Genomic DNA, 22,012 nt, shown 5'->3' on the forward strand with positions numbered 1-22,012 from the left:
AATTATTAGCACATATATACATATGAATACATACTATTAACACAAACATAATAATGTCATCACACATTTATACTAAAACACATACACACATTAATTAATCAAACACTTAAAACACGTAATACACCTTAACAATGTAATGACACACATAACACATTAATTAATAACACTCATAAACACATTAAGAAATAATATTAACACACTTTCATATCAAAAGACATGACATGACATGCATACATTAATAGTAACACACTTTCATATCAAAAGACATGACATGCATACATTAATAACACGCATAATACACATTATTTAATAACACACATTCATTTTCAAATACATAATACACATTAATTATTAGCACATATATACATATGAATACATACTATTAACACAAATATAATAATGTTATCACACATTTATACTAAAACACATGCACATTAATTAATAATACACATTCATTTTCAAATGCATAATACACATTAATTATTAGCACATATATACATATGAATACATACTATTAACACAAATATAATAATGTTATCACACATTTATACTAAAACACATGCACATTAATTAATGACACACATAACACATTAATTAATAACACGCATAAACACATTAAGAAATAATATTAACACACTTTCATAGCAAAAGACATGACATGCATACATTAATAACACGCATAATACACATTATTTAATAACACACATTTATTTTCAAATGCATAATACACATTAATTATTAGTACATATCTACATATGAATACATACTATTAACACAAACATAATAATGTTATCACACATTTATATTAAAACACATACACACATTAATTAATGACACATGTAACACATTAATTAAGAACGCGCATAAACACATTAAGAAATAATATTAACACACTTTCATATCAAAAGACATGACATGCATACATTAAAAAATTAAACATCCAATAAATTAAAATATTGCAATTTTAACTTTTATAGCTTTGAGAGAGAGAGAGAGAGAGAGAGAGAGAGAGAGAGAGAGAGAGAGAGAGAGAAATATGCACCTGAGAAGTATTGACGATGATGAAAGAGTAGAGTTGATGACGAAAGCAAAAGTACAAAAACTGCATGGAAAAATGAAAATCATGTTAGAGAGTAACGTCAAACATATTTAAGTGCATCATAAACATTGGCAATGTAATAATGCACATTAATTATTAACATGCCTACACACATCCCCCTCTCTCATTCTTCACAATGGCATGCACACAACACACACGCACACACTTGCACTCACACACACACACACACACACACACATTTCTTTGCAGACGATACTCGCAGACATAAGATTTCTGATATAGATACTTGAAAATAACTCCACACTTGGGAACTGAGAGCAAGTTTAAATATGGGATTTGGTTTTGAAGGCCAGGCGCATGGGAAAAAGCTTATTTCAGTGATGTTCGCAGACGATACTCGCAGCAACTCTTTGTAAAGAGCTGCTCGCCATGCAGCTCGAGGATTCACCCACGCAGCTTGAGCTCGAGGACATAGCCTGAGGATCGTGATTCGCCAGAGACAGGGGCGACGGGCGCATCGACGCGCGCAAGGGGTGCCGGACGCATGGCACCCCCGCAGAAAGTCAAGGGGAGGTCGGGGCTGCATAGTAAGGATTCTTCTACTTCACTTTTGGCTTTGGAGAGATTCATGTGTCTATCTTCATAGATGGACTTGCCTTCCGTTGGGAAAAAGTTGTACTCTTTCCATTGTGTTTTGAGAGAGCCTTGCATTATGGACCCTTGCTTTGATTTTGAAATATTTAAGGTTGAAGTTTATGTTATTATGCACGCAAGGTAAGTTTAAATAGTAAATTTTTTGGTAAAAAGCGTTTGGTGGACAAAATGCGAAGCGAGAGAGGCTCGCAAGCTTCGCTATGGTAGTGAGCGTTGCCGGTGCTCTTGGAGACCCTCATGTTTCCTTGTTAATTGAAAATCTGCTGGCGATATATAGAAGGGGGGGCCGGGGCGCCAAAAGCACTACTACAGCGGAACGACTTAGCTCACGCACTCCATGTATCAACGTGAGAAACGGATGTGAGGAGCGCGCCACCGTCGACGACGTCCTAGTTCGGATCGCTCCGGCGGGCGCAGCCATGCTGATGTGCGTTCTGTTCACCAATCCGGCCGGCAATATTCTACTGGAACGGTACAGTCGCTGGCTTTCATTTTGCTGTCGCCTTTTCTCCGAGGTGAATAAACGCCCGGCAAAATCTAAGAAAGAAACAGATCAGCGATCATGCTGCGGTTGCAGATCTCGTCCAATAGTATCATTGGAAGAGACAGTAGCGTTCCTTTGTTTCCCCCCCTTTTCTAAGCTATACCTTGTGATCACATGCAATGGCGTACGATCGAGAATGAGCTCCTCAGAGATGGATAGATCGGCGACAACATTTTGCCCCCGTCCTTTGGAAAGAGTAGCTGGATTAGCACGTGCCGGATGCTCAGTGGCTTCAATTTGACAGGTGCTTAAATAAGGATGGATGGTAGTGGAGTACGACTCACTTGACCTAGATTTCCCTGAACACAAGTTAATGCCCCCAGACCTCTACCGTTACACTAAAATTTGGTAGGGAAGAAAACATCACGATTCTTTATTCACAAACATAGTTTTATCTCAAAGGGGAGTTGGATGAAGGCGGTAGGTAAGAAGAAAAAGCATATTTTTCTTGTGAGTTCACTAAATGGTCACCAGCTCCTTTAGCTTCATTCACATGGGGATGAATGGACTTTCAGCATTTCTACCTGTTAGAGATCATCACCTGATCAGGTGCAGTCGGATAGTTTCTGTCCAGGTGCAGTCGGACTGCACAGTCGGACTGCCACGTGGCAGTCCGACCTGTCCTGTTAGTCGGCTGACAGGTCTTTTCTGGCGCCCTGTTTTCTGGCTATAAATAGCCGAGGTTTTCAGCAGTCTCCCGCACTTCTCTGCTCGCAGATTACAGACTGGTGGCACGCTAGATTCCGTCTCTGTTCACAGATTTCAGACAGGAGACAGTGCAGACTACAGCGGACTTCGAGGTGAACAGCAGGTTGCATCGTCGAGGTGGAGACACGCAGTCTAGCGCACTGCGCCCGTGTACATATCTACATATCTTTGTATACAGCACACTTTATATAGCAGATCTTCATCTTCCACTGTCTCTTTCTCTCTCTTCTCTCTCTGCGTTCTCTCTCTCTCAGTCCTACGCTTCCACACCGCTGCACTCTGATATGGTATCAGGGCAGTGTTAGAGGGCTGACTGAGCGCAGAATCAACCTGAAGAGGAGTTTCTATCGTGACACAAGGTTGCGTTTTCAGCGTTTGAGGGCAGGCAGGAGGGCTGCGCCTCGGAACAAGGCTGAAGCGAGCGTGGGCGCGCAGGAAAGGAGTCCAGGTGGTGGATTTGCTGCTGTTTACTGTTGGTTGACGAGGAGGAAGTTTGAGCTTTCAGCTTTCAAGTGCAGGTTTTGCTTTTTCATCGCCTCCGGCGGGTGAAGAAGTTTCAGGACGCGGAAGAGCCTTAGCAGGCTGAGTTTTCACAGTCAGAGGGGGCTGCTTTTGTGTTTGTGAAGGCATTATAGGTGAGGATGTCTACAGAGATTGACTTGGAGTTCTAGACAATTATGGACCGGAAGGTGCCTGTCTTACCGGCTCTTCCTGCAGATCAGAAGCTCGATGGCGACAACTACTGCATCTGGCGCGTCATGATGTTGGCCATCCTTGAGTCGTATGATTTGGCGGAGCTTGTATAGGAGATCGACCGGCCCTTGGTAAGAGATGAGTCCAAACTCTCTTCCGATGCTCGTGCAGAGTTGGCCAAGGCTCAGTCTCACTGGGACAAACTGAATGCCAGGATTCGTTCCTTTCTTTTTCTGTCTTGTACTACAGCCGTGATAGCTCACATCGAGCACTTGACGGTTGCTCGGGAGATATGGTTGGAGCTTGATCAGATGTACAACCGGATGACCCTTATGAAGCGGGTTTCTTTGGAGGTTCAGATGCGGATCTTGTTCGTAAACAAGTCTTCTTCGTTGCGGGAACATATCATCAAGATTAGACAGCTTCAGATGCAGGTTCAGAATGCGGGGAAGCCGATTTCCTCCGAAGACATGGCGATCACGCTATTGTCCCAGTTGCCGCCACGATTTGGTACTTTCTACTCTGTCCTTATTGCTTCGGGGCGAGAGTCTACTTTTCGTTGGAAAGAGTTGGTTCCTATGGTCTTGGACCAAGAGGAACAGCTAAAGGGACAGAATGCTTCCAAGTCGGAGGCATTGACAGGTCAAGCCTCTCAGAAAAAGGGGAAGGACCAAAAGAAGAAGAAGGGGGATAACAAGTCAAAGAAGGATAAGGACAAGGATAAAGAATCCATATGCCATATTTGTGGAAAGACTGGCCATTGGAAGAAGGATTGCCCTGACAAAGACAAGAAGGACACCAACAAGAAGGACACGAAGGATTCTGGAGTGGTGGCTGCATCCTCATCAGCTGCATTTCTTCATCTAGCTGTCATTGAGGACTCTTCACCGAATGCTTCTGATGCTGCGATGACGGCTCCCTAGGCTCGAGAGTGGATCGTTGATAGTGGTGCCTCCCGGCACATGACTCCTTCATCAGATGGTGTTGCTCAGTTGCGACCCTCGCGTGGGCAGATTCTCATTGGAGACAGCTCTTCCGTGTCTATTGCAGGACGGGGTAAGATGCAGCTTATTCCAGATGGTCGTGGTGGTACCCATACCTCAGAGGTCTTGCATGTACCAGTTTAGGGTATCATCTCCTGTCAGCTCATAAGATTTGCTCCCTTGGACTTTTGGTGGAGTTTGACAATAACTCGGTGCGAGTCCTTGATCGTGGGTCAAGGAAGGTTCTATTATCCGGATATGAGGAGAACGGCATCTATAAATTGAAGTCTTCCACCGCCCTCTCTACTCTTCTTCTTTCCTCTCAGACACAGTCAGAGTTATGGCATGCTCGGTTTGGTCACCTCAACTATGATTATCTTCAGAGGGCGTCACGTGGACAGCTTGTTCGAGGGTTGCCGGATATAGTGGTTAGCCAGCAGCCATGTGTCTCCCGCATTCGTGGGAAGCAGCATAGGGATGTCATTCCCCACACAGCTTCGCGGCGGTCTACTTCACCGATGGAGCTTGTATCTACGGATCTATGTGGTGTAAACGCCCCGAACAACGTAGTATGCTTAACAATTATGATATTTGCTTGTTTTCGAGATTTAATATAAAAGAGAATGAACACTTAAAGCTGAAAATGAAAATTACTCACAAAATTACAGCCATGAAAATGTAAAAGTAATGGAGACAAGATTGAGGGTTGAAGATGGGCAACCCCCCCCCGAAGGAATGTATTTCTGCTCAACCCAAGTCCCTTAGGGAAGAGCTCAGTTACAATCAACCTGAGAGTGAGAAGAAGTAATTCTCACTTTCACAAGATCATGCAACGATGTACAAACACACATGCATTATCTATTATGCAATTATAAGAACTGATTTCTTTACAGTATGAGAGAAGAAAAAGGGGAATTCAGCCTTTCTCCATCGTAGATCAACAGTACATGGATAGAGCTTGCTTCTTGTAGCTAAAATGGAAGAAAGAGCTCAAGAAGAAGGTGCTGGAATGAATTTACAGGCTTGCTGTCTTGTAAAACAACAGTGATAGAAGAGGGAATATGGAGGAATTTGATAATGGAGAAGTGGGGGATGATGATGGGGATGGATAGGGCCAGTTTCTGGCTATCTGTGGGTGCTGTACATGATTTTACAGCAAAGAAAAATGATGTTGAATGAAGAAAAACGAGCTCTTATTTATAGGAGAGGGGAGAGCTAGTACAAAAGGGGAAAGTGGAGTAGCACAAGAGAAGTGTCCAGCCACATGTCATGAGATGTGACAAGTGGTGGGACACTTGGAAACTTGTGTGACAAGTGTCTTGACACTTGTCTCTTCTCTATGGCCTTCCTTTTTGGGTTGAATACTGTCAAGAATAGAAACAACCAAATTTAGTAAGCACAGTCAGAGTACAGAACTTACTATTTTTAGAATGACATCCCTATTTTTTAGGACTAGCATTTTTAGGCTAATTCGAGGCTCTTAAATTTTAGGGATCTTCTAAAATTTAGGGATCTCCTAAAATTTAGGGACCCCCCCAATATGGGTGTCATATGAAAGCTTTTTTCGTGTACATCACAAAAATGGTATCCGAATCTTCATGTGACTTTCCTATGCAAAGAAATGTGCATTTCAAGCTTTCAGCCCACACATGCACATTATACAAGCATTTCATGATCATGCCATCTTGTTGATTGTAACTGTTTGTTCTGGTGGATCTAGCCCACACTTCAAGGCATCAATCCTTTCTGTGTGCGAGTCTAACCCTGATATGCATGAGTTCTAGTCACAGGCGTCCAATCGGGTCATATAGGTGGAAGTGTGAACTATCTTTTCTTTAACCCACCGCGTGGGTCCACCATAACTTGTGACCACTCATCAGTGGCTAGCTCCAATGCACTTTTCTTTATATCTAATTAGTGCAAAGGAAATAAATTTAATAAATCATTATATAGACAAATTAATTAAAAAGGATACAAATTCTGTTTCTATAGAGTTGTGACATGTGGCCCTATGAGGAACGAGTCCTTGTGTGGGAGCTCTACTTCATGCTGATCGTAGATGATTACAGCAGGATGATATGGGCCTATTTCTTGGCATTGAAGTCGGAAGCTTTCTCCCACTTCAAGGATTGGCTTCTCTTTGAGGAGAACCGATCAGGCCGGAGATTGAAGACCTTGCGATCCGATAAGGGTGGTGAATTTGTTTCTAATGAGTTTGCTCGTTTTTGTGCAGATAAATGTATTCACCAGGAGTTTGCTAATACCAACACTCAAGAAAATGGCATTCTTGAACGGAAAAACCGCAGTGTGATCGAGATGGCGCGCACCATGATGGAGCACCGACAGACCCCTCAGGTTTTGTGGGCCGAGGCTGTGGCTACTGCAGTCCACATCCTTAATCAATCCCCCACTTCGGCCGTTGATGGGATGGCACCTTTTGAGGCTTACTTTGGGACTAAGCCCGATATTTCTTACTTTAGGGTCTTTGGGTGTGATGCCTATGTTTACATTCCCAAGGCTCACCGTGATAAATTTGAAGCAGCTTCCCGAAGACAGGTATTTGTTGGCTACAGCTCCCAGTCCCAAGGCTATCGATTGTATGATCCCGTCAAGGGGGATGTGTATACTAGTCGTGATGTGCGGTTTGTGGAGGTTCCGGCCATATCAACGGGTGAGGAGCATCCCGTTCTTGGAGATCCAGGGGAGAGTTGGGCTCTTGCTACAGTTCCTTTGGAGCCCGTGCCTTTTGATTGTGATTCTGTTTTTGACACAGAGTCTACTGTTCCACCGGTCACCCCCGAGGAGTTACCACCGGTGGATATTCTAGAGTCTTCAGCTGGTGGCGAGAGACGAGGGGAGGTTCGGCCTCCTTCTCGATAGGCCCGTGATACACTCCGTGATTCAAGGATCGAGGGGGTTCTTGAGGAGTGGGGACCGCAAGATGGTCCGCGGCGGTCACGAAGACACAAGGCACATTCTACGGAGCTTGTTTGCTCTAACTATTGTTTGATGACCCGTGTTATGCAGGATCGAGAGCCCACCTCCGTGAAGGAGGCTTTACAGTCCACACCATGGAAGAAAGCTATGGAAGCCGAGTTGGAGGCTATTGAGAGGAATGGCACTTGGTCACTCTTGCCACGCCCCCCGAATAAGAAGGTGATCGGCGTCAAATGGGTCTTCAAGACCAAGTACCTTAGCGATGGTTCTTTGGACAAGCACAAGGCTCGCCTTGTTGCTAAAGGTTTTGCACAGCGCCCAGGGATTGATTGTCATAATACTTTTGCCCCCACTGCTCGTATGGCGACTATTCGAGCTGTTCTTGCCTTGGCTGGCCATAAGAGATGGCGTGTCTACCAGTTGGATGTGAAGTCGGCCTTCCTCAATGGTGATTTGAAGGAGGAGATCTATGTCGAGCAGCCTCGTGGCTTTGGATCTTCAGATGGGAAAGTCTACAGGTTGAAGAAGGCCTTGTATGGCCTCAAGCAGGCTCCCCGTGCATGGAACGAGAAGATTGATTCGTTCCTTCAGTCACAGTTGGGATATCGGCGTTCTAAGGCCGATCTGCAGCTTTATGTTCTCACTTCCGAGGATGGTTGTGTGCTTTTTGTGTTATATGTTGATGATTTGATTGTCACAGGTGATCATGCAGAGAAGGTCCAAGAGACGAAGGCAGCTTTATATTGGACGTTCGAGATGACGGACTTGGGTCTACTCCATTTCTTTCTGGGCCATGAGATTTATCAGTCTCCGAGGGGGATCTTCATCTCTCAGCAAAGATATGTATAGGAGCTCTTGGTGTCTTTTGCGATGGAGGATTGTCGGACCCTTTCTACTCCTATGGATCCGAACTGGAAGGCCACTTCCCATTCAGCTTCTCCCATGGCGGATGCTTCCCGCTATCGTCAGTTGATTGGATCATTGATTTGGCTCCTCAACACTCGTGTTGATCTTTGTTTTGCTGTTGGGCTCTTGGCAGGGTTCTTGAGTGAACCTTAGACGGTGCATTGGCAGGCTGCGAGAGAGAAAGAGACAGTGGAAGATGAAGATCTGCTGTATAAAGTGTGCTGTATACAAAGATATGCAGATATGTACACGGGCGCAGTGCGCTGGACTGCGTGTCTCCACCTCGACGATGCAACCTGCTATTCACCTCGAAGTCCACTGCAGTCTGCACTATCTCCTGTCTGAAATCTGCGAACAGAGACAGAATCTGCGCGTTCCACCAGTCTGTAATCTGCGAGCAGAGAAGTGCGGGAGACTGCTGAAAACCTTCTGGCTATTTATGGACTTCGAGGTGAACAGAGGTTGCATCGTCGAGGTGGAGACACGCAGTCCAGCGCACTGCGCCCGTGTACATATCTGCATATCTTTGTATACAGCACACTTTATACAGCAGATCATCTTCCACTCTCTCTCTCTCCTCTCTCTGCGTTCTCTCTCTCTCAGTCCTACGCTTCCGCACCGCTGCACTCTGACACTACCTTCCTTATTGACTTGGATTTGTCACTTTTGGATGCTCATAACACAAGCGCTTTAAAACAAATCTCAATTGTACAAGGACCATCTCACTAGCTTAGAGGGACATAGTTAGAGACCTGAATTTTTTTGAATCTATATCCAATGCAATGTGGATAGCTGTTGGCCATGTGAGGGTTTCCTACGACACTAGAAATACACTTGTGTTTTCCTCACCATCAACCTAGTCCCTATTGCCTGCAGCGTGAACTTGAAAATCTGATTTATGCCGTTGCTAGCCACCTAGTGACCCTAGATTAGGCTGCATTTGCTGTAGGTCTGCCACATCATTAGCCTATTGTCAGCATCCTTCATCAGTAGCTTGTGTTTGTTGCTTGCAATGGCCTACCAACTCACAGACACCTTTTGGAGACTGTTGCTAGCCCTTGAGGACAGGATTTCACTCCCTTGGCCATTGTCCTCTCCTCCCCACTTCTTTGTGTTTTGCTCCCTTTACAATGCAATTTCTTTCCAAACATTGTCACTTGATTAGCTAAGATAGTGCAGTCCGAGATTTGCTTCATTGTACGAGCTTGATTTATTCAGCATGATTTAGTGATTATCATTCTTTACTTTTCTTCTTCTGCTATGTTTTTGAGTTTCTTTACTATAGTGTTTGCCATACACTGTGTTTCTCCCTACAAACCCTAGCATTTCTTTACATGGTATTAGAGCAAAGGTACTGATAGAGCTAACAAAGGTCTTCATAATTAAAGATGAAGAAAGGTTGTGGAATTGGCAACACTATTAGGTTCCAAAACTTTATTTTTTGCTGCGCCATTGGGGGGATACCATTATCTTCTCCCTCCTAGCCTCCCTTTACAAGTTTGACATATTGGTGCTATGGCTTCTCCAAAGATAGATGCATGAACCGTTGGGTGCTCCTACTGTCACGGGGACGTGAAATTTTGAGATGCTTTAATCTTGCTAGTAACATTTGATTAAGTTATTAATCAAATATGCAAGGTTGTTTAGCACATGTGATGCACATGGCAGTTATTTCATGGGAACGGGCCAAGGACCCCGAGGATACAGTGGGTGTAAAGGTAAAAGTTGCGTTAAGTTATGCCAACTAGGTTTTGGTGGTCAGTTGGTGCTAGATTGGACCCTAGGACAATTGTTTGGCCATTAAGTGTTAGTGGTGACACTAGGGATTAGCATTAATTAATTAATGCTAGTCTAAGGGTCAATAGAGATTGGGAACCACTCCAAGTTGCAAATGGCCTAGCCAATTTCATTATAGATGGGCATGTTTTATTTTTCCAGAAGATATTTGGTGAAGTTTCAAAACTATTCACCAATGGATGCAAAATGGATGGAAGAGGATGACTTGGCAGACCATCCTCAGTTGTTGCAACTTTATCTCGATGCCTTTCAATTAGAGCCGACTTTGGATCGGGCTTACTTAGGTTTAGCAGAGCGGGGGTCCGGAGCATTGCCTGATGCTCAAGGGGGAGGTAGCACTTCCACTCCACCGGTTTTGGACAGCTCTCGTATGTAGTGGATCTCGGATGTATTCAGCATGCATCCAAGGTACTGTGCTGACAGTATGTTTGCCGTGAGGTCACTACTCGGTGTACTAGTCACTGTGAGATACATGTATATGAGTATGGTTGTGTCACTGCGGCTTTGAGACTATACTTATGCATGAGTTTTTGGACCAGTTTGGCATGAGTTTTTGCCTCAGTTTTGAGATCAATTTCTGATTAGTTTCAGCTCAGTTTTTGATCAGTTTGAGAACCGTTTATGATCACTTTGGGATAAGTTTTGCATCAGTTTTGGCATCAGTTTCTGATCAGTTTTTTACCATCAGCTTGTGATCAGTTCGGAGTCACATTTGCAGCCATTTGGGATCAGTTCTCATATCAGTCCATGATAAGTTTATGATTAGGTCATGCTCAGTTTTTAATGGTTTACAGCTGATTCCATGGACAGCCGCATGTAAACTAATGTCATTGATAGTTTTAGCCATGGTTTATGCTGAGAATATGCTATACTGTGGTTTTGAAGTCAGAACGGTTGAGAAACATGAGTTATGGATGCATCCAATGGTTTCTAGCAACAGCTTTGGACTGTTTTTCAGTTTTCTATTATGTTTTGCTGGCTGGAAATTTTCAATAAGTTTTGCGCATATGCAACGGCTTGACAACAGTGGCCAATGTTGTGGTGATTGTCATGCCAAATTGAATTCCAGTGCAATATACTTTTGCTTTGGTCCAATGCAGTGCAATTGAGAACGATTGCAAGGTTTTCAAGGGGGAGGTCTGTCTTGGGAACGTAAAATTTTGAGATGCTTTAATCTTGCTAGTAACATTTGATTAAGTTATTAATCAAATGTGCAAGGTTGTTTAGCCGGTGATGCACATGGCAGTTATTTCATGGGAACGGGCCAAGGACCCCGAGGATGCAGTGGGTGTTAAAGGAAAAAGTTGTGTTAAGTTATGCCAACTGGGTTTTGGTTGTCAGTTGGTGCTAGGTTGGACCCTAGGACAATTGTTTGGCCATTAAGTGTCAGTGGTGACACTAGGGACTAGCATTAATTAATTAATTAATGCTAGTCTAAGGGTCAACGGAGGTTGGGAGCCACTCCAAGTTGCAAATGGCCTAGCCAATTTCATTACAGATGGACATGTTTAATTTTGGGCAGGGTCAAAAGGATTGCAATTAATTTTTCAGAATTAATTAATTCTGAAAAACTAATTTAATGGCTGAAAATGCATTAGGAAGGCTGCCACTTGGCAAAACTTTCCCATGCAACTAGGGAGAAGGCTGTTGGAGAGTGGTGGAAGCTGATTTGCAGCCATTCTGAGCTTGGTGGAGGGAGAGGAGGTGATCAGATTTGGCTCTGAGAGGCGACGACGACTAATCACGTGCCGCGACAGGATAGGGGGCAGCAGGTTTTCTCTTTTGCCTCAAGAGAGGCGGCGGTAGGAGAGGAGGGCTGGCGAGTGGAGCTGGTGTTTTACCCCCCTTTTGAAGCTATTGGTGCCATCAGATTCATCAGAGCTACGAATCAAAAGATACATTTCAGCTGATTTTCTCTCTCTCTACAACATTCTCTCATCTCCTCTAGTCTATGCTCAAGCATTCTCAGTAATTCTTAGCCATTGGTAGCAGAGTACAGCTAAATTTGGTGGATAGCAGAGTTTACTGTTGTAAACCCTAAATTACAGCAGTAATTAGGGTTTAGCAGCCACCTTGGGACCCATGCCATGAGTCAAAGGCATTGTATACTAAAATCAGAACCGGAGATTCGTGGAATTGTGAGGATTTCAGATGCCAGCCCATCTATTGTGAATTTGGGGCAGGATTTGACCAGTTGGGGTTCCATTAGAGCAAGTCCTGGGTGAAAATCAAGGGGCAATTTGCCCGAATGCTTTGCTGATTATTGGAACAGCAAGGGGCTTTTGAATCAGCCAAGGAGATCGTGAAATCTCGGCTTGTAAGTCATCCATTAGCAATTGAAATTAAAGAAATACTGAAAGGGGCGCCAGTTTTGGGGCCAACAAGGTGTCCACTGTCCAAGTTTATGAAGGTATAGTGAGCATTTTAGTTTATGTTCATTTGCTAATTGCTGTAATTAAGTGCTTAATCAGGTTAAACCACCCTATTCGAGAAGGAAGGCTGGTTTCACCTACTATGGCAAGAATGGCCACTCCATCAAAGATCGGTCATTGACCTTTGATCCCTCCAGATTTAGAAGGGGTCCCTACTCATCGTGCGGTCTTGTGTATATCTTGGCAAAAAGCCATTGCATTCTTTCTATTCCCTTGGAAGGGGTGCTTGACATCACGTTGCAATCTCATCTATTGATGCCCAGATCTATAGGTTCTACCTAGTTCACGGTCTTGGATGTTTCAGCTGCGACTTGTTGGCTAGGCCTTTGCATTCTTACCAACATGGAGACACGGAGCTAGTGGCTTCTCCCCCAAGGTCAAGTTTCAAGTATGCCTACGTAACTCGGTTGGCATTGGAGCCCTCTTTTGAGATTGAGTTTTACACACTAGCAACTCATCCTATCTATTGTCCTTCTTTACAAGTCTTCTTTCAAGCAGAATATTTGGATTATTGTGTGGCAAATCTCTCTCTCACTCCTCGTAGGGCACCTTTTTGGGCTTAAGAGGGGGTGTTGAGAAACTCAAGTCATTAACTTTATTAACTCCTATTTAGGTTTCCATTGACATCCCCAGAAAGGCTTCATTTGAATCATTTGTTAGTGTTTGGGTGCCAGGTGAGAGAGTTGGGGCGCCACCCTAGACACTTTAGTGACTCGTGCTCTAAATAGGGCATGGGTATTCATCACTTGACACCTCATTCTTCAGCCAGTCTCCCTCATGATCAGCTGTTGATCTCCTTCACCTCTCCAATGCCTAGGTGGATATTCCCTAGTGAGAGTGACTCATGCTGCCTTCTTGAGCTGTTTGTTGCCACCCACACCATCTGGAGCTGCTGCCAAATTAACTGGCTGCCTGCCACCCAGTCTGGAGGTTGCTGCCCATCTACATTTTCCTCACCAATGGTGATCCAGCCCTTGTCAAGTGCAGCCTCAACCCAGTGACCTGATTTTTGCTGTTGCCAGCTGCCTGATGAACCCAGAACAGGTTGTGTTTGTTGCAGATCTGCCACATCATCAGGTTGTCATCAGCATCCTTCATTAGCAGCCTGTGTTTGTTGCTTACAATGGCTGCCCAGCTCACAGGCACCTTTTGGAGATTGTTGCCTTCATCTGCAGGTCTTGTTTTGCTGCGGACAGCCCTTGAAGACTATGTTTTACTCCCTTGGTTGTTGTCCTTCATCACTTTTGCTTGAAGGAATATGTTTTTCTCCCTTCATAATGCTCATTCCTTCCAGATACTTTTGCCTGATTAGCCAAGATGGTGCAATCATCTTTGAGCTTTGCTCGCCTTTCACACGTCTTCTTATGTATTTCTAAGTTTCTTTATCACAATGATTGATGTACACTTAGTGTTTCTCCTTGCAAACCCTACCGTTTTACAAGCTGGAGGCTGTATCATCCTTTCTATGGACCTTGAAACACAGCAAATGGCCTTTGAAAGTATATGGCAGCAGCAAATGCAGATCTGGACAGTCCAGATCAGTGCTGGACAAAATTGGGACAGCTTGAAAGTGATATCAGCAGCTGAAAAGAGTGGGTGAAGAGCAGACAACTACTGCAGCCAAACACAACAGTTTTGCTCATGTGGCATGCAGAATAGTGAATGAAGATTCAATGATGATGTCAGTGGTCAATAGGAGGCAGCAACCTGAAAAACACAGGCAGATATGGTGTTAACAACAGCATTTGACAGCTGTACATGATTAAACATAGATAGTAGCATGTGGAACATCAGCAAATGCAGTCAGTTTGATGTGATCAGTTGGTTGGTAATAGTCACCTAGAGCAATAGGGGCTAAGTTTGTGCCATAGCTTTGGAGTTGAGTCCTCAACCATTTGCAAAATAAGGATGGGGCTGAGACCATGTGCAGCCTGTGTCTTTATAGATGAGTGGATCCTCCCAAATTAGGTTTTGGCTTTTGGGACACAAACACTCTCTAGGAATACATTTTTGAAAAATAAAAGTTAGGAATAATTGAGTTTTGGGGCTGTAATAAAGAGCCAATTAGTTTTTTTAGTGCATTTTAAGCTTAATAGTCGGGTCCACGTACCCTTGCCATGTGGCATCCCCCTTCAATGCTGCACACGTCCCCCTTGTTGGCCTGCCTTATTTAGTCTGTCAACTTGTCATCTCTTGGTTGTGAACCCTAGTTAGAGTTTGATAGGGACATAGGAGCTTTGACTATGTCTTCATTCATTTTAGTGTGCATTTTAGTGTTTATCAGGCATTTCATAGTGTGTGCTGCCTTGCCAGATGCTGTCTAGTCCCCCAACTTGTTGCAAATTTCTATAGGACTTGCCACATCATCATTTTTGCTACATTAAATGCAGTTGTATTGCATTTATTGCAGTTGGCCAAATTTGCTAGGTCGGCCAGATCAACAGTTGGCTAGTTTTTTGCTTTTGTGCTATTTATAGTAATTGTTAGGGTTGGGCAGATCATTGTCTTCTATCTTGTGCAAGTGCTTTGACATGCAGTTGTATTGCATTTATTGCAGTTGGCCAAATTTGCTTGGTCGGCCAGATCAACAGTTGGCTAGTTTTTTGCTTTTGTGTTATTTATACTATATAGTAATTGTTAGGGTTGGGCAGATCATTGTCTTCTATCTTTTGCAAGTGCAGCACTATTTTTTATCTCCATTGAGGTAATCAGGCTGCACACTCTCCGTCTTCATTTGTGTCTCCGTCACCGTCATAGGTGTTGTCATCATTTTTCAATTGGATTTGGTGCCCTCATTGATGCTTTGGGCTAGATGCAGGGACTAATTAGTCCATTCTTGTATTCAACATTCATCTTAGATTTAGTGCAGACTTCACTTCTCTTGTTGTCTTTTTTCTTCTCTCTCTCTTTGTTTGTGTTTGTGATTCTCTTCTATTGTGCACTCACATGGTATCATTGCCTATGTGAGGAACATGGAGTTTCTAGCCAAAGAGGAGACCACTGTGTTGTTGAAAACTCAAATTTCAGCTTGCCATTTGTTGCTATTATTAGGAGTCACGTGTCTTGTGTGGTCATTTCTTGCTTGTGAGCCTCAGTTTGAGTCATACGAGGACATTAGGAGCTTTGACATTGTATTTGTCACACAAGGACGTGAAATTTTGAGATGCTTTAATCTTGCTAATAACATTTGATTAAGTTATTAATCAAATGTGCAAGGTTGTTTAGCACATGTGATGCACATGGCAGTTATTTCATCATAACTAGCCAAGGACCCCAAGGATACATTGGATGTCAAAGGCAAAAGTTAAGATAAGTTGGTTGGCCAATAAGTGTTAGTGGTGACACTAGGCACTAGTTAATTAATACCAGTTAAGGGCCAATAGAGGTTGGGGACCACTTTAGGTTACAAATGGCAATGGATGCATTTAATTTTGGGTAGGGTTAGAAGGGTGGAAATTAATTTTTAGAATTATTGAATTTTGAAAATTAATTAAATTGCTAGATAATGTTGAAAAATGGGTTTAGAAGGTTGCTACTTGGCAAAAATGCCCATGTAAGATTGAAAAAACGCTTTTGGGGATTGAAGAGAGGGATTCAGTTTATTCAACTTGCAAGAGAGAAAGGAGATGTTGTTGGTGTGATCTGCAGCCCATCTGATGCAGTTAGGGGTGGGAGAAGACCAAATTGGAGCACGTGACAACAATTCTTGCCTTCCCAAGAGCTGGCGATAGTAGATTGGGGTTGATGATAGAAATTTGGAGCATCTTGAGCAGTTGGTGACAATATTGAATGCTGTTTGGTATAGGTTGCGATTAGATTTCAGGTTGCTGTTTGGTATAGGTTGCGATTAGATTTCAGGTTTTCTTGCAAGAAAATAAAAAATCTCTTTTTTGGCATTCTCTCATCTGCTCCAACTTGTGCTTAGTCATTCTCAGTATTTCTCAGCCATTTGGATAAGATCTCAACCAATTTTGGTGGACAGGAGAGAGCTTTTTGTTGTAAATCCTAAATATTTGCATAAACTATGGTTTGATAGCCACCTCGGGACATGTTCCAAGAGGAGAAAGCATCGTACATTGAATTCAGCACTTGAAATTTATGTAATTGTTAGGAAATTCAAATGCCAATCCATTCATTGTAAATTGGGGCAGTATTTGGCGAGTTTGTGGTTTCAATTGTGCAAGTCTTGGGTGAAAAGTCAAGGGACAAATGGCCTGAATTGCTTGTTGATTGTTATTACAGCAAGCGGCTTTTGGAATAGCCAAGGAGATTGTGGAATCCCAACTTGTACTCATTCCATTAGCAATCAAGATTAGAGAAATACAGAAAAGGGCACCAGTTTTGGGGCCAACAGGGTGTCCGGTATGACAAGTGGATGCCCAAAGGGGCAGCAAAAGACTATGATGAGTGTGGAAAAGCAGTGAAGTTTGAGTTCTTTAGTAGTGCACAAGATAGACTGAAAGCTTTGGCTTTCATTTTGGCAGTTTGCTGTAGCCTGTTTAGAGGGAAACTTCACAGAGTCCTTGAAGATTCGAAAGGCAACTACTTTTTTGAAAGGGAATGCATTGCAGTGGTGGTCCACTCTTTTGATGCAAGGTAAAGCACTGTCAACGTGGGTACAATTTAAGTAAATGTTTGCATCGAATTTGTTGACAAGTACCTTTGAGGTGGACATTATGAGAGCCTGGAATAAGTTGGTGGTAGCTTGCATGTGCTTGTCAAGTCAGAGTGTCATCTCTTGGTTGTAAGCTCTTGTCAAAGTCTAATTGAGACATAGGAGCTTTGGTAGTTTAGGTGCATTTTCTTTATTTGTCGGCTTCTTGTGTGTATTCCTAGGCCACTTATTGCTTTCCAGAGTTTGCTTACACTTGCCAGACATTATCATTGTGATCTGGGATTTTTCCGGGGTGTCCCCAATATTTTCTGGCTTTTTTTTGTGACGAGTATTTATTGCTAGTTGGCTAGCATTTATGGTCTCTCTCGGATTAGGTCAGCGAATTCTTTGGTGCTCTTGCTATTTATTGTTGCATCCCCCACTTGGTAGACACATAGTCTTTAGTCTTCCCTTTGCAGGTGCAAACTTTGATACTCCGACTCTCTGTGCTTGGTGCTATCATCGTCGTCAGCCTGATTTGGTGCCCTCATTGATGCTTTGGGCTGCGTGCAAGGACTGATCAGTCCATCATCATTGTATCAATATTCTTCTTGAGTCAGTGTAATATTCTTCTCATCTTTTGCTCTCTCTCTCTCTCTCTCTCTCTCTGTTCATGTTTCTCTTTCATTGCGCACTTTCACATGGTATCATTGCCTAAGTGAGGACATAGTTTGGAGATTTCTTGTAGAAGACTAGGTTTTCATTGCATAGAGGAGCAGCTGAGTTTTCCAAACACAGATTTTCAGCCTGTACTTATTGTGTTTATAGCCCAAATAGGTGGTCCATTGTCCGCTTGAACCCCCAAGCAGCTAGGCGACAGTCTCCAGGGACTAGTTGGTAGCTTTTTGGCATCAAGCAGCATTAACTTTTGCATTTTAATTTGCGTTTTTGCAAGTGTTTGCTTCTAGCTACAGGCGTCAACATATTTTTGCAGGTGACAACTTCCTCAACCTTGGCGACAACTTTTTGCTATGGGTGATAGTTTTTTTTGCAAGCGACATCCTCCTAGTGGCAAGAGATAGTTGTTTCTTTATCAAACACAGTTTTTTGGGTGATTGTAGAATAGAAGATGCCCTACTAGTTCACGAGCTTCGATGACTGAGAGTACGAGCTTCTTTCCAAACACTCTTTTGAGCAGAGACGTGATTATCGCCATTATAGTCGGCATGAGGAGTCCCCCATTCACACTTGTCCCCCTTCTAGTTATCTTTGACAGAAGACTTTGTCCTCAGTGAAGATATCATCCTTGATACCTTCAATATAGGTGCTTGTTTTACCTTTATTACATAAAGAAGATAAACTCAATGGTTCGAACTATTCGTTGTGGTCCTGTAAGGTGGAGTGCATACTCGACACCTTCAATCTTTGGGCTCTTGTTTCAGATTTCATCTCACGCCCTAATAAGGATCCCATAGATGAATTTCTATGGACCGTGCAAGCTCGTGGGATTAGCTCAACTCTTGAGCCCAATCCTTTCTCTTTATGAGTTTGTAGGATTTTGTCCTTGTGCATGTTCGCAGGTCAAAGACCTTGGTGGAAGTGTGGAAGAAGCTTGCATCTTTGTATCAGCATAATATGTTTGTCTGCAAGATTTCCTTGGTGAAGAAGTTGTGGATGCTTAGCCTTGATGATTCCTCCTCTATGAAGGAGCACATCACAAAGATGGACATGAAAGGAGAGCTTGCCTCTCTTGGTCAGATGATATCCTCTGAAGACATGGCGATGAGCATAAGATGTTTGCCCACAAGATTTCCTTGGAGAAGAAGTTGTGGATGCTTAGTCTTGATGATTCCTCCTCTATGAAGGAGCACATTATGAAGATGAAGGACATGAGAGGAGAGCTTGCCTCTCTTGGTTGGATGATATTCTTTGAAGACATGGCTATGATCCTTTTGACTTAGTTGTCATCTCCTCGATTCGATGTCTTCTACACAAGCCTTATCACATAGAGGAGTCGCAAGATGCTATTATGGAAAGAGCTTTCACCGCTTGTATTGGAGCATGAAGAGCAACTTAGAGAGGTTGGGGTCCATAGTTTTGGCTCTACCAAGGCATTTATTGCAAGTGTAGGTGGAGGGAAGAAGAAGAAGAAGAAGAAGAAGAGAGGTTGGGGTCTGTAGTAAGCCCATAGACTAAGGACAAGAAGCAGGACAAGGAGAAGAAGAAGCCCAAGTGCCCACACTGGGAGAAGGGCACTCATCTTGAGTAGAAGTATTGGCAAAAGTAACCCCATTTGAAGCCTAAGGAGAAGGATTCGAAGGTTGCCTCGGTGACAACGGAGTCTGTTTTTGTGCATGTATTTGTTGAGGAGGATTTAACTCTTGCTTCTTTTACTCAGCAGAAGCCTTGGTTCGTTGATAGTGGGGCCTCTTCTCACATGACTTGTAGATAGGATTGGCTTTAGGACCTAAGTGCCAGAGGGGCAACAATCACCATTGGTGACAACTCTATAGTTCCTGTTCAAGGAGTGGGGACTATTTCTTTATTGCTCGACAGGCAGCCTTCTTCAGCCAAAGTTCTCTATATACCAGATTTAGGTTTTAACCTATTGTCTGTTCATAGCCTTACATGACTTGGTAACCGTGTCGTCTTTACACAAGATGCGATGATAGTGGAGGCTGGTTCTTACAAGTAATGTTCTTTGAATAGGCTGTTGGGAATAAAGGGTCAGCGTGCCTTTTACGATGTTTGGGTGTGCATGCACCCTTACACATGCACTTTATATATATTATCAAAAACCTAAAGTGGTACACTTTTGTGTGATTGTACCCACATCGAGTCATGCTCTCACTCTCTCCCTCACTCTCTACTTTGCACTCACTCATCCTCTCTCTCTCTCTCTGTGCTGACAAGAACAACTTTGCTTGTCTCGATCCTCATGCACTTTGTCACAACAAACTGGTACCAAAGTAGGCAAAGTGCACGCTTCTCAAGATAGCTTAGGAGTGCACGCTTCTCAAGGCGCTATTAGGCGTGAGGTGCATAGGCGATGAGTGTATTGAATAGGCACGAGTTGGGCAGTTGACAAAAACTGGGTGAGTAGGCGACGTTTGAGGCAGGTCGACGTGATCAAGCGAGCAGACGGCGGATTGCAAGATCAGACGGCACGCCAGGCGAGCATGTGACGAAGCCACAACTGGCGAGCAGGCGACAGGGGCCATGATTGGCGCAAGCGAAGGTAGCGTGAGCGACCGGTTGGCAAAGATCATACCTGGTCAACAACGCCTTAGTTTCGATGAATATTTTCGTCATTTTATTATTATTTTATGCAAAATTTTCCCTTCCCATTGACGAGCATTCACATGTCCACGCACAATGTGACATTTTGAATCAAAAAATTGGGGCTTTTCCCGGATTTGGGGATTTTGATGCAGAATAGGACAATCTAACTTAGAAATTGCAAATTTGGTGCACATTTGCCCAGGAAATTTGGGACTTTTCACATTTTAGTGAAATTTATTCAATTTCATTGAAATTTGGGCACATCAGACACGAGAAAATTGGGGCTTTTGCAGAATTTCATCAATTTGTACAAGGTTTGCTTGGTATATGCACTTGGTTGCATGTATTGATGCAATTTGGGCGGATTTGCCTCTGAAAATTTGGGGCTTTTGACCAAATTGTCAAATTTGTGCCCGAGAATGCATTTGGAGCAGAAATTGCAGCAGAATTTTGGGGATTTCACACACAATTGGTACATTGGACTATAAATGTGGCTATGATTGATTGTGGAGTGCAGTATGAGACATTCTCTAATTCTGAAAATCGATTTGCAGATCTGAAATTTCTGCAATTTCTTGATTTTCACTGCTGGTTGGTACTTACAGTGTACGGTGGTCATTTGTGTGATATATGGGCTTGCATTTGCTGACATTTGAGTCAATTTAGTGATGCAACTCATGGCTGAAAACAATGACAATAGCAAACTTTTGCATATCAAGAAGCTTGAGGGTGCACACAATTTTGCAATATGGCCAAAACAGTGCTACAATGTCTTAGTGCAGAAAAAACAGGTGAAGCCCATCAAAGCAAAGGGAATAAGATCAATAGGTATGGATCAAAAAGAGCGGGATGATTTGGATGAGCTTGTACGCTCTACCTTAGAGCTCTCAGTGTTAGACAACTTGCTCTTTAACATTGAGAAGTTGAATTCTACATATGAAATGTGGCAAAGACTAGACGAGCTAGATGCTTAGAAAAGTGTAGCCAGCAAGGTTTATTGGCTGAAAAAGTTGATGGACCTTCATGTGAAGGAAGATATAGCCATGTCTGTACATTTGAATGAGTTCAACTCAATTTTCAGTCAGTGGATTGCTTTGAATTTTCACATTGATGATGAGTTTAAGGCTACTTTCTTGCTATGCACTTTACTTGAAAGTTGGGATACTTTTAGGACAGCTTTGAGTAACTCAAATGCTCAGCTGTTATATTTTGATGTGGATAGTTCTTTGTTGATGGAAGAATTCAACAGACAAAATAATTTAGCAAACAAGTCTTCTAATGCATTGCACACTAGGGGCAGAATTTAGCAAAAGGGCAATTTTGAAAATAGAGCATGCAGCAAGTCTCATGGCAAAAATGTGGAGTGTCATCATTGTGGCAAGAAAGGGCACTACAAACAAGATTGTTTTCAATTGAAGAAAG

General features: G+C 43.1%; 1 protein-coding gene across 3 annotated transcripts in view; it reads left to right on the plus strand.

Moving 5' to 3' along the window:
• The first annotated feature begins 1,880 nt into the window (after positions 1-1,880).
• Positions 1,881-22,012, plus strand: part of LOC148037438 (SNARE-like superfamily protein) — a 61,137-nt gene continuing 41,005 nt past the window's right edge. The window contains exon 1 of one of the 3 annotated variants that reach the window (XM_087676375.1): positions 1,881-2,186. In XM_087676375.1, the coding sequence (XP_087532501.1) occupies positions 1,915-2,186 (272 nt within the window). In that variant the 5' untranslated portion in view covers positions 1,881-1,914. The remainder of the gene's footprint in view (positions 2,187-22,012) is intronic. The other 2 variants (XM_087676374.1, XM_087676373.1) reach the window with 2 other exon arrangements.

Source organism: Lygodium microphyllum, chromosome 4, assembly GCF_053477565.2.
Source record: "Lygodium microphyllum isolate KBCC chromosome 4, Lygodium_microphyllum_v1.1.10, whole genome shotgun sequence".
Taxonomy (NCBI): Eukaryota; Viridiplantae; Streptophyta; class Polypodiopsida; order Schizaeales; family Lygodiaceae; genus Lygodium; species Lygodium microphyllum.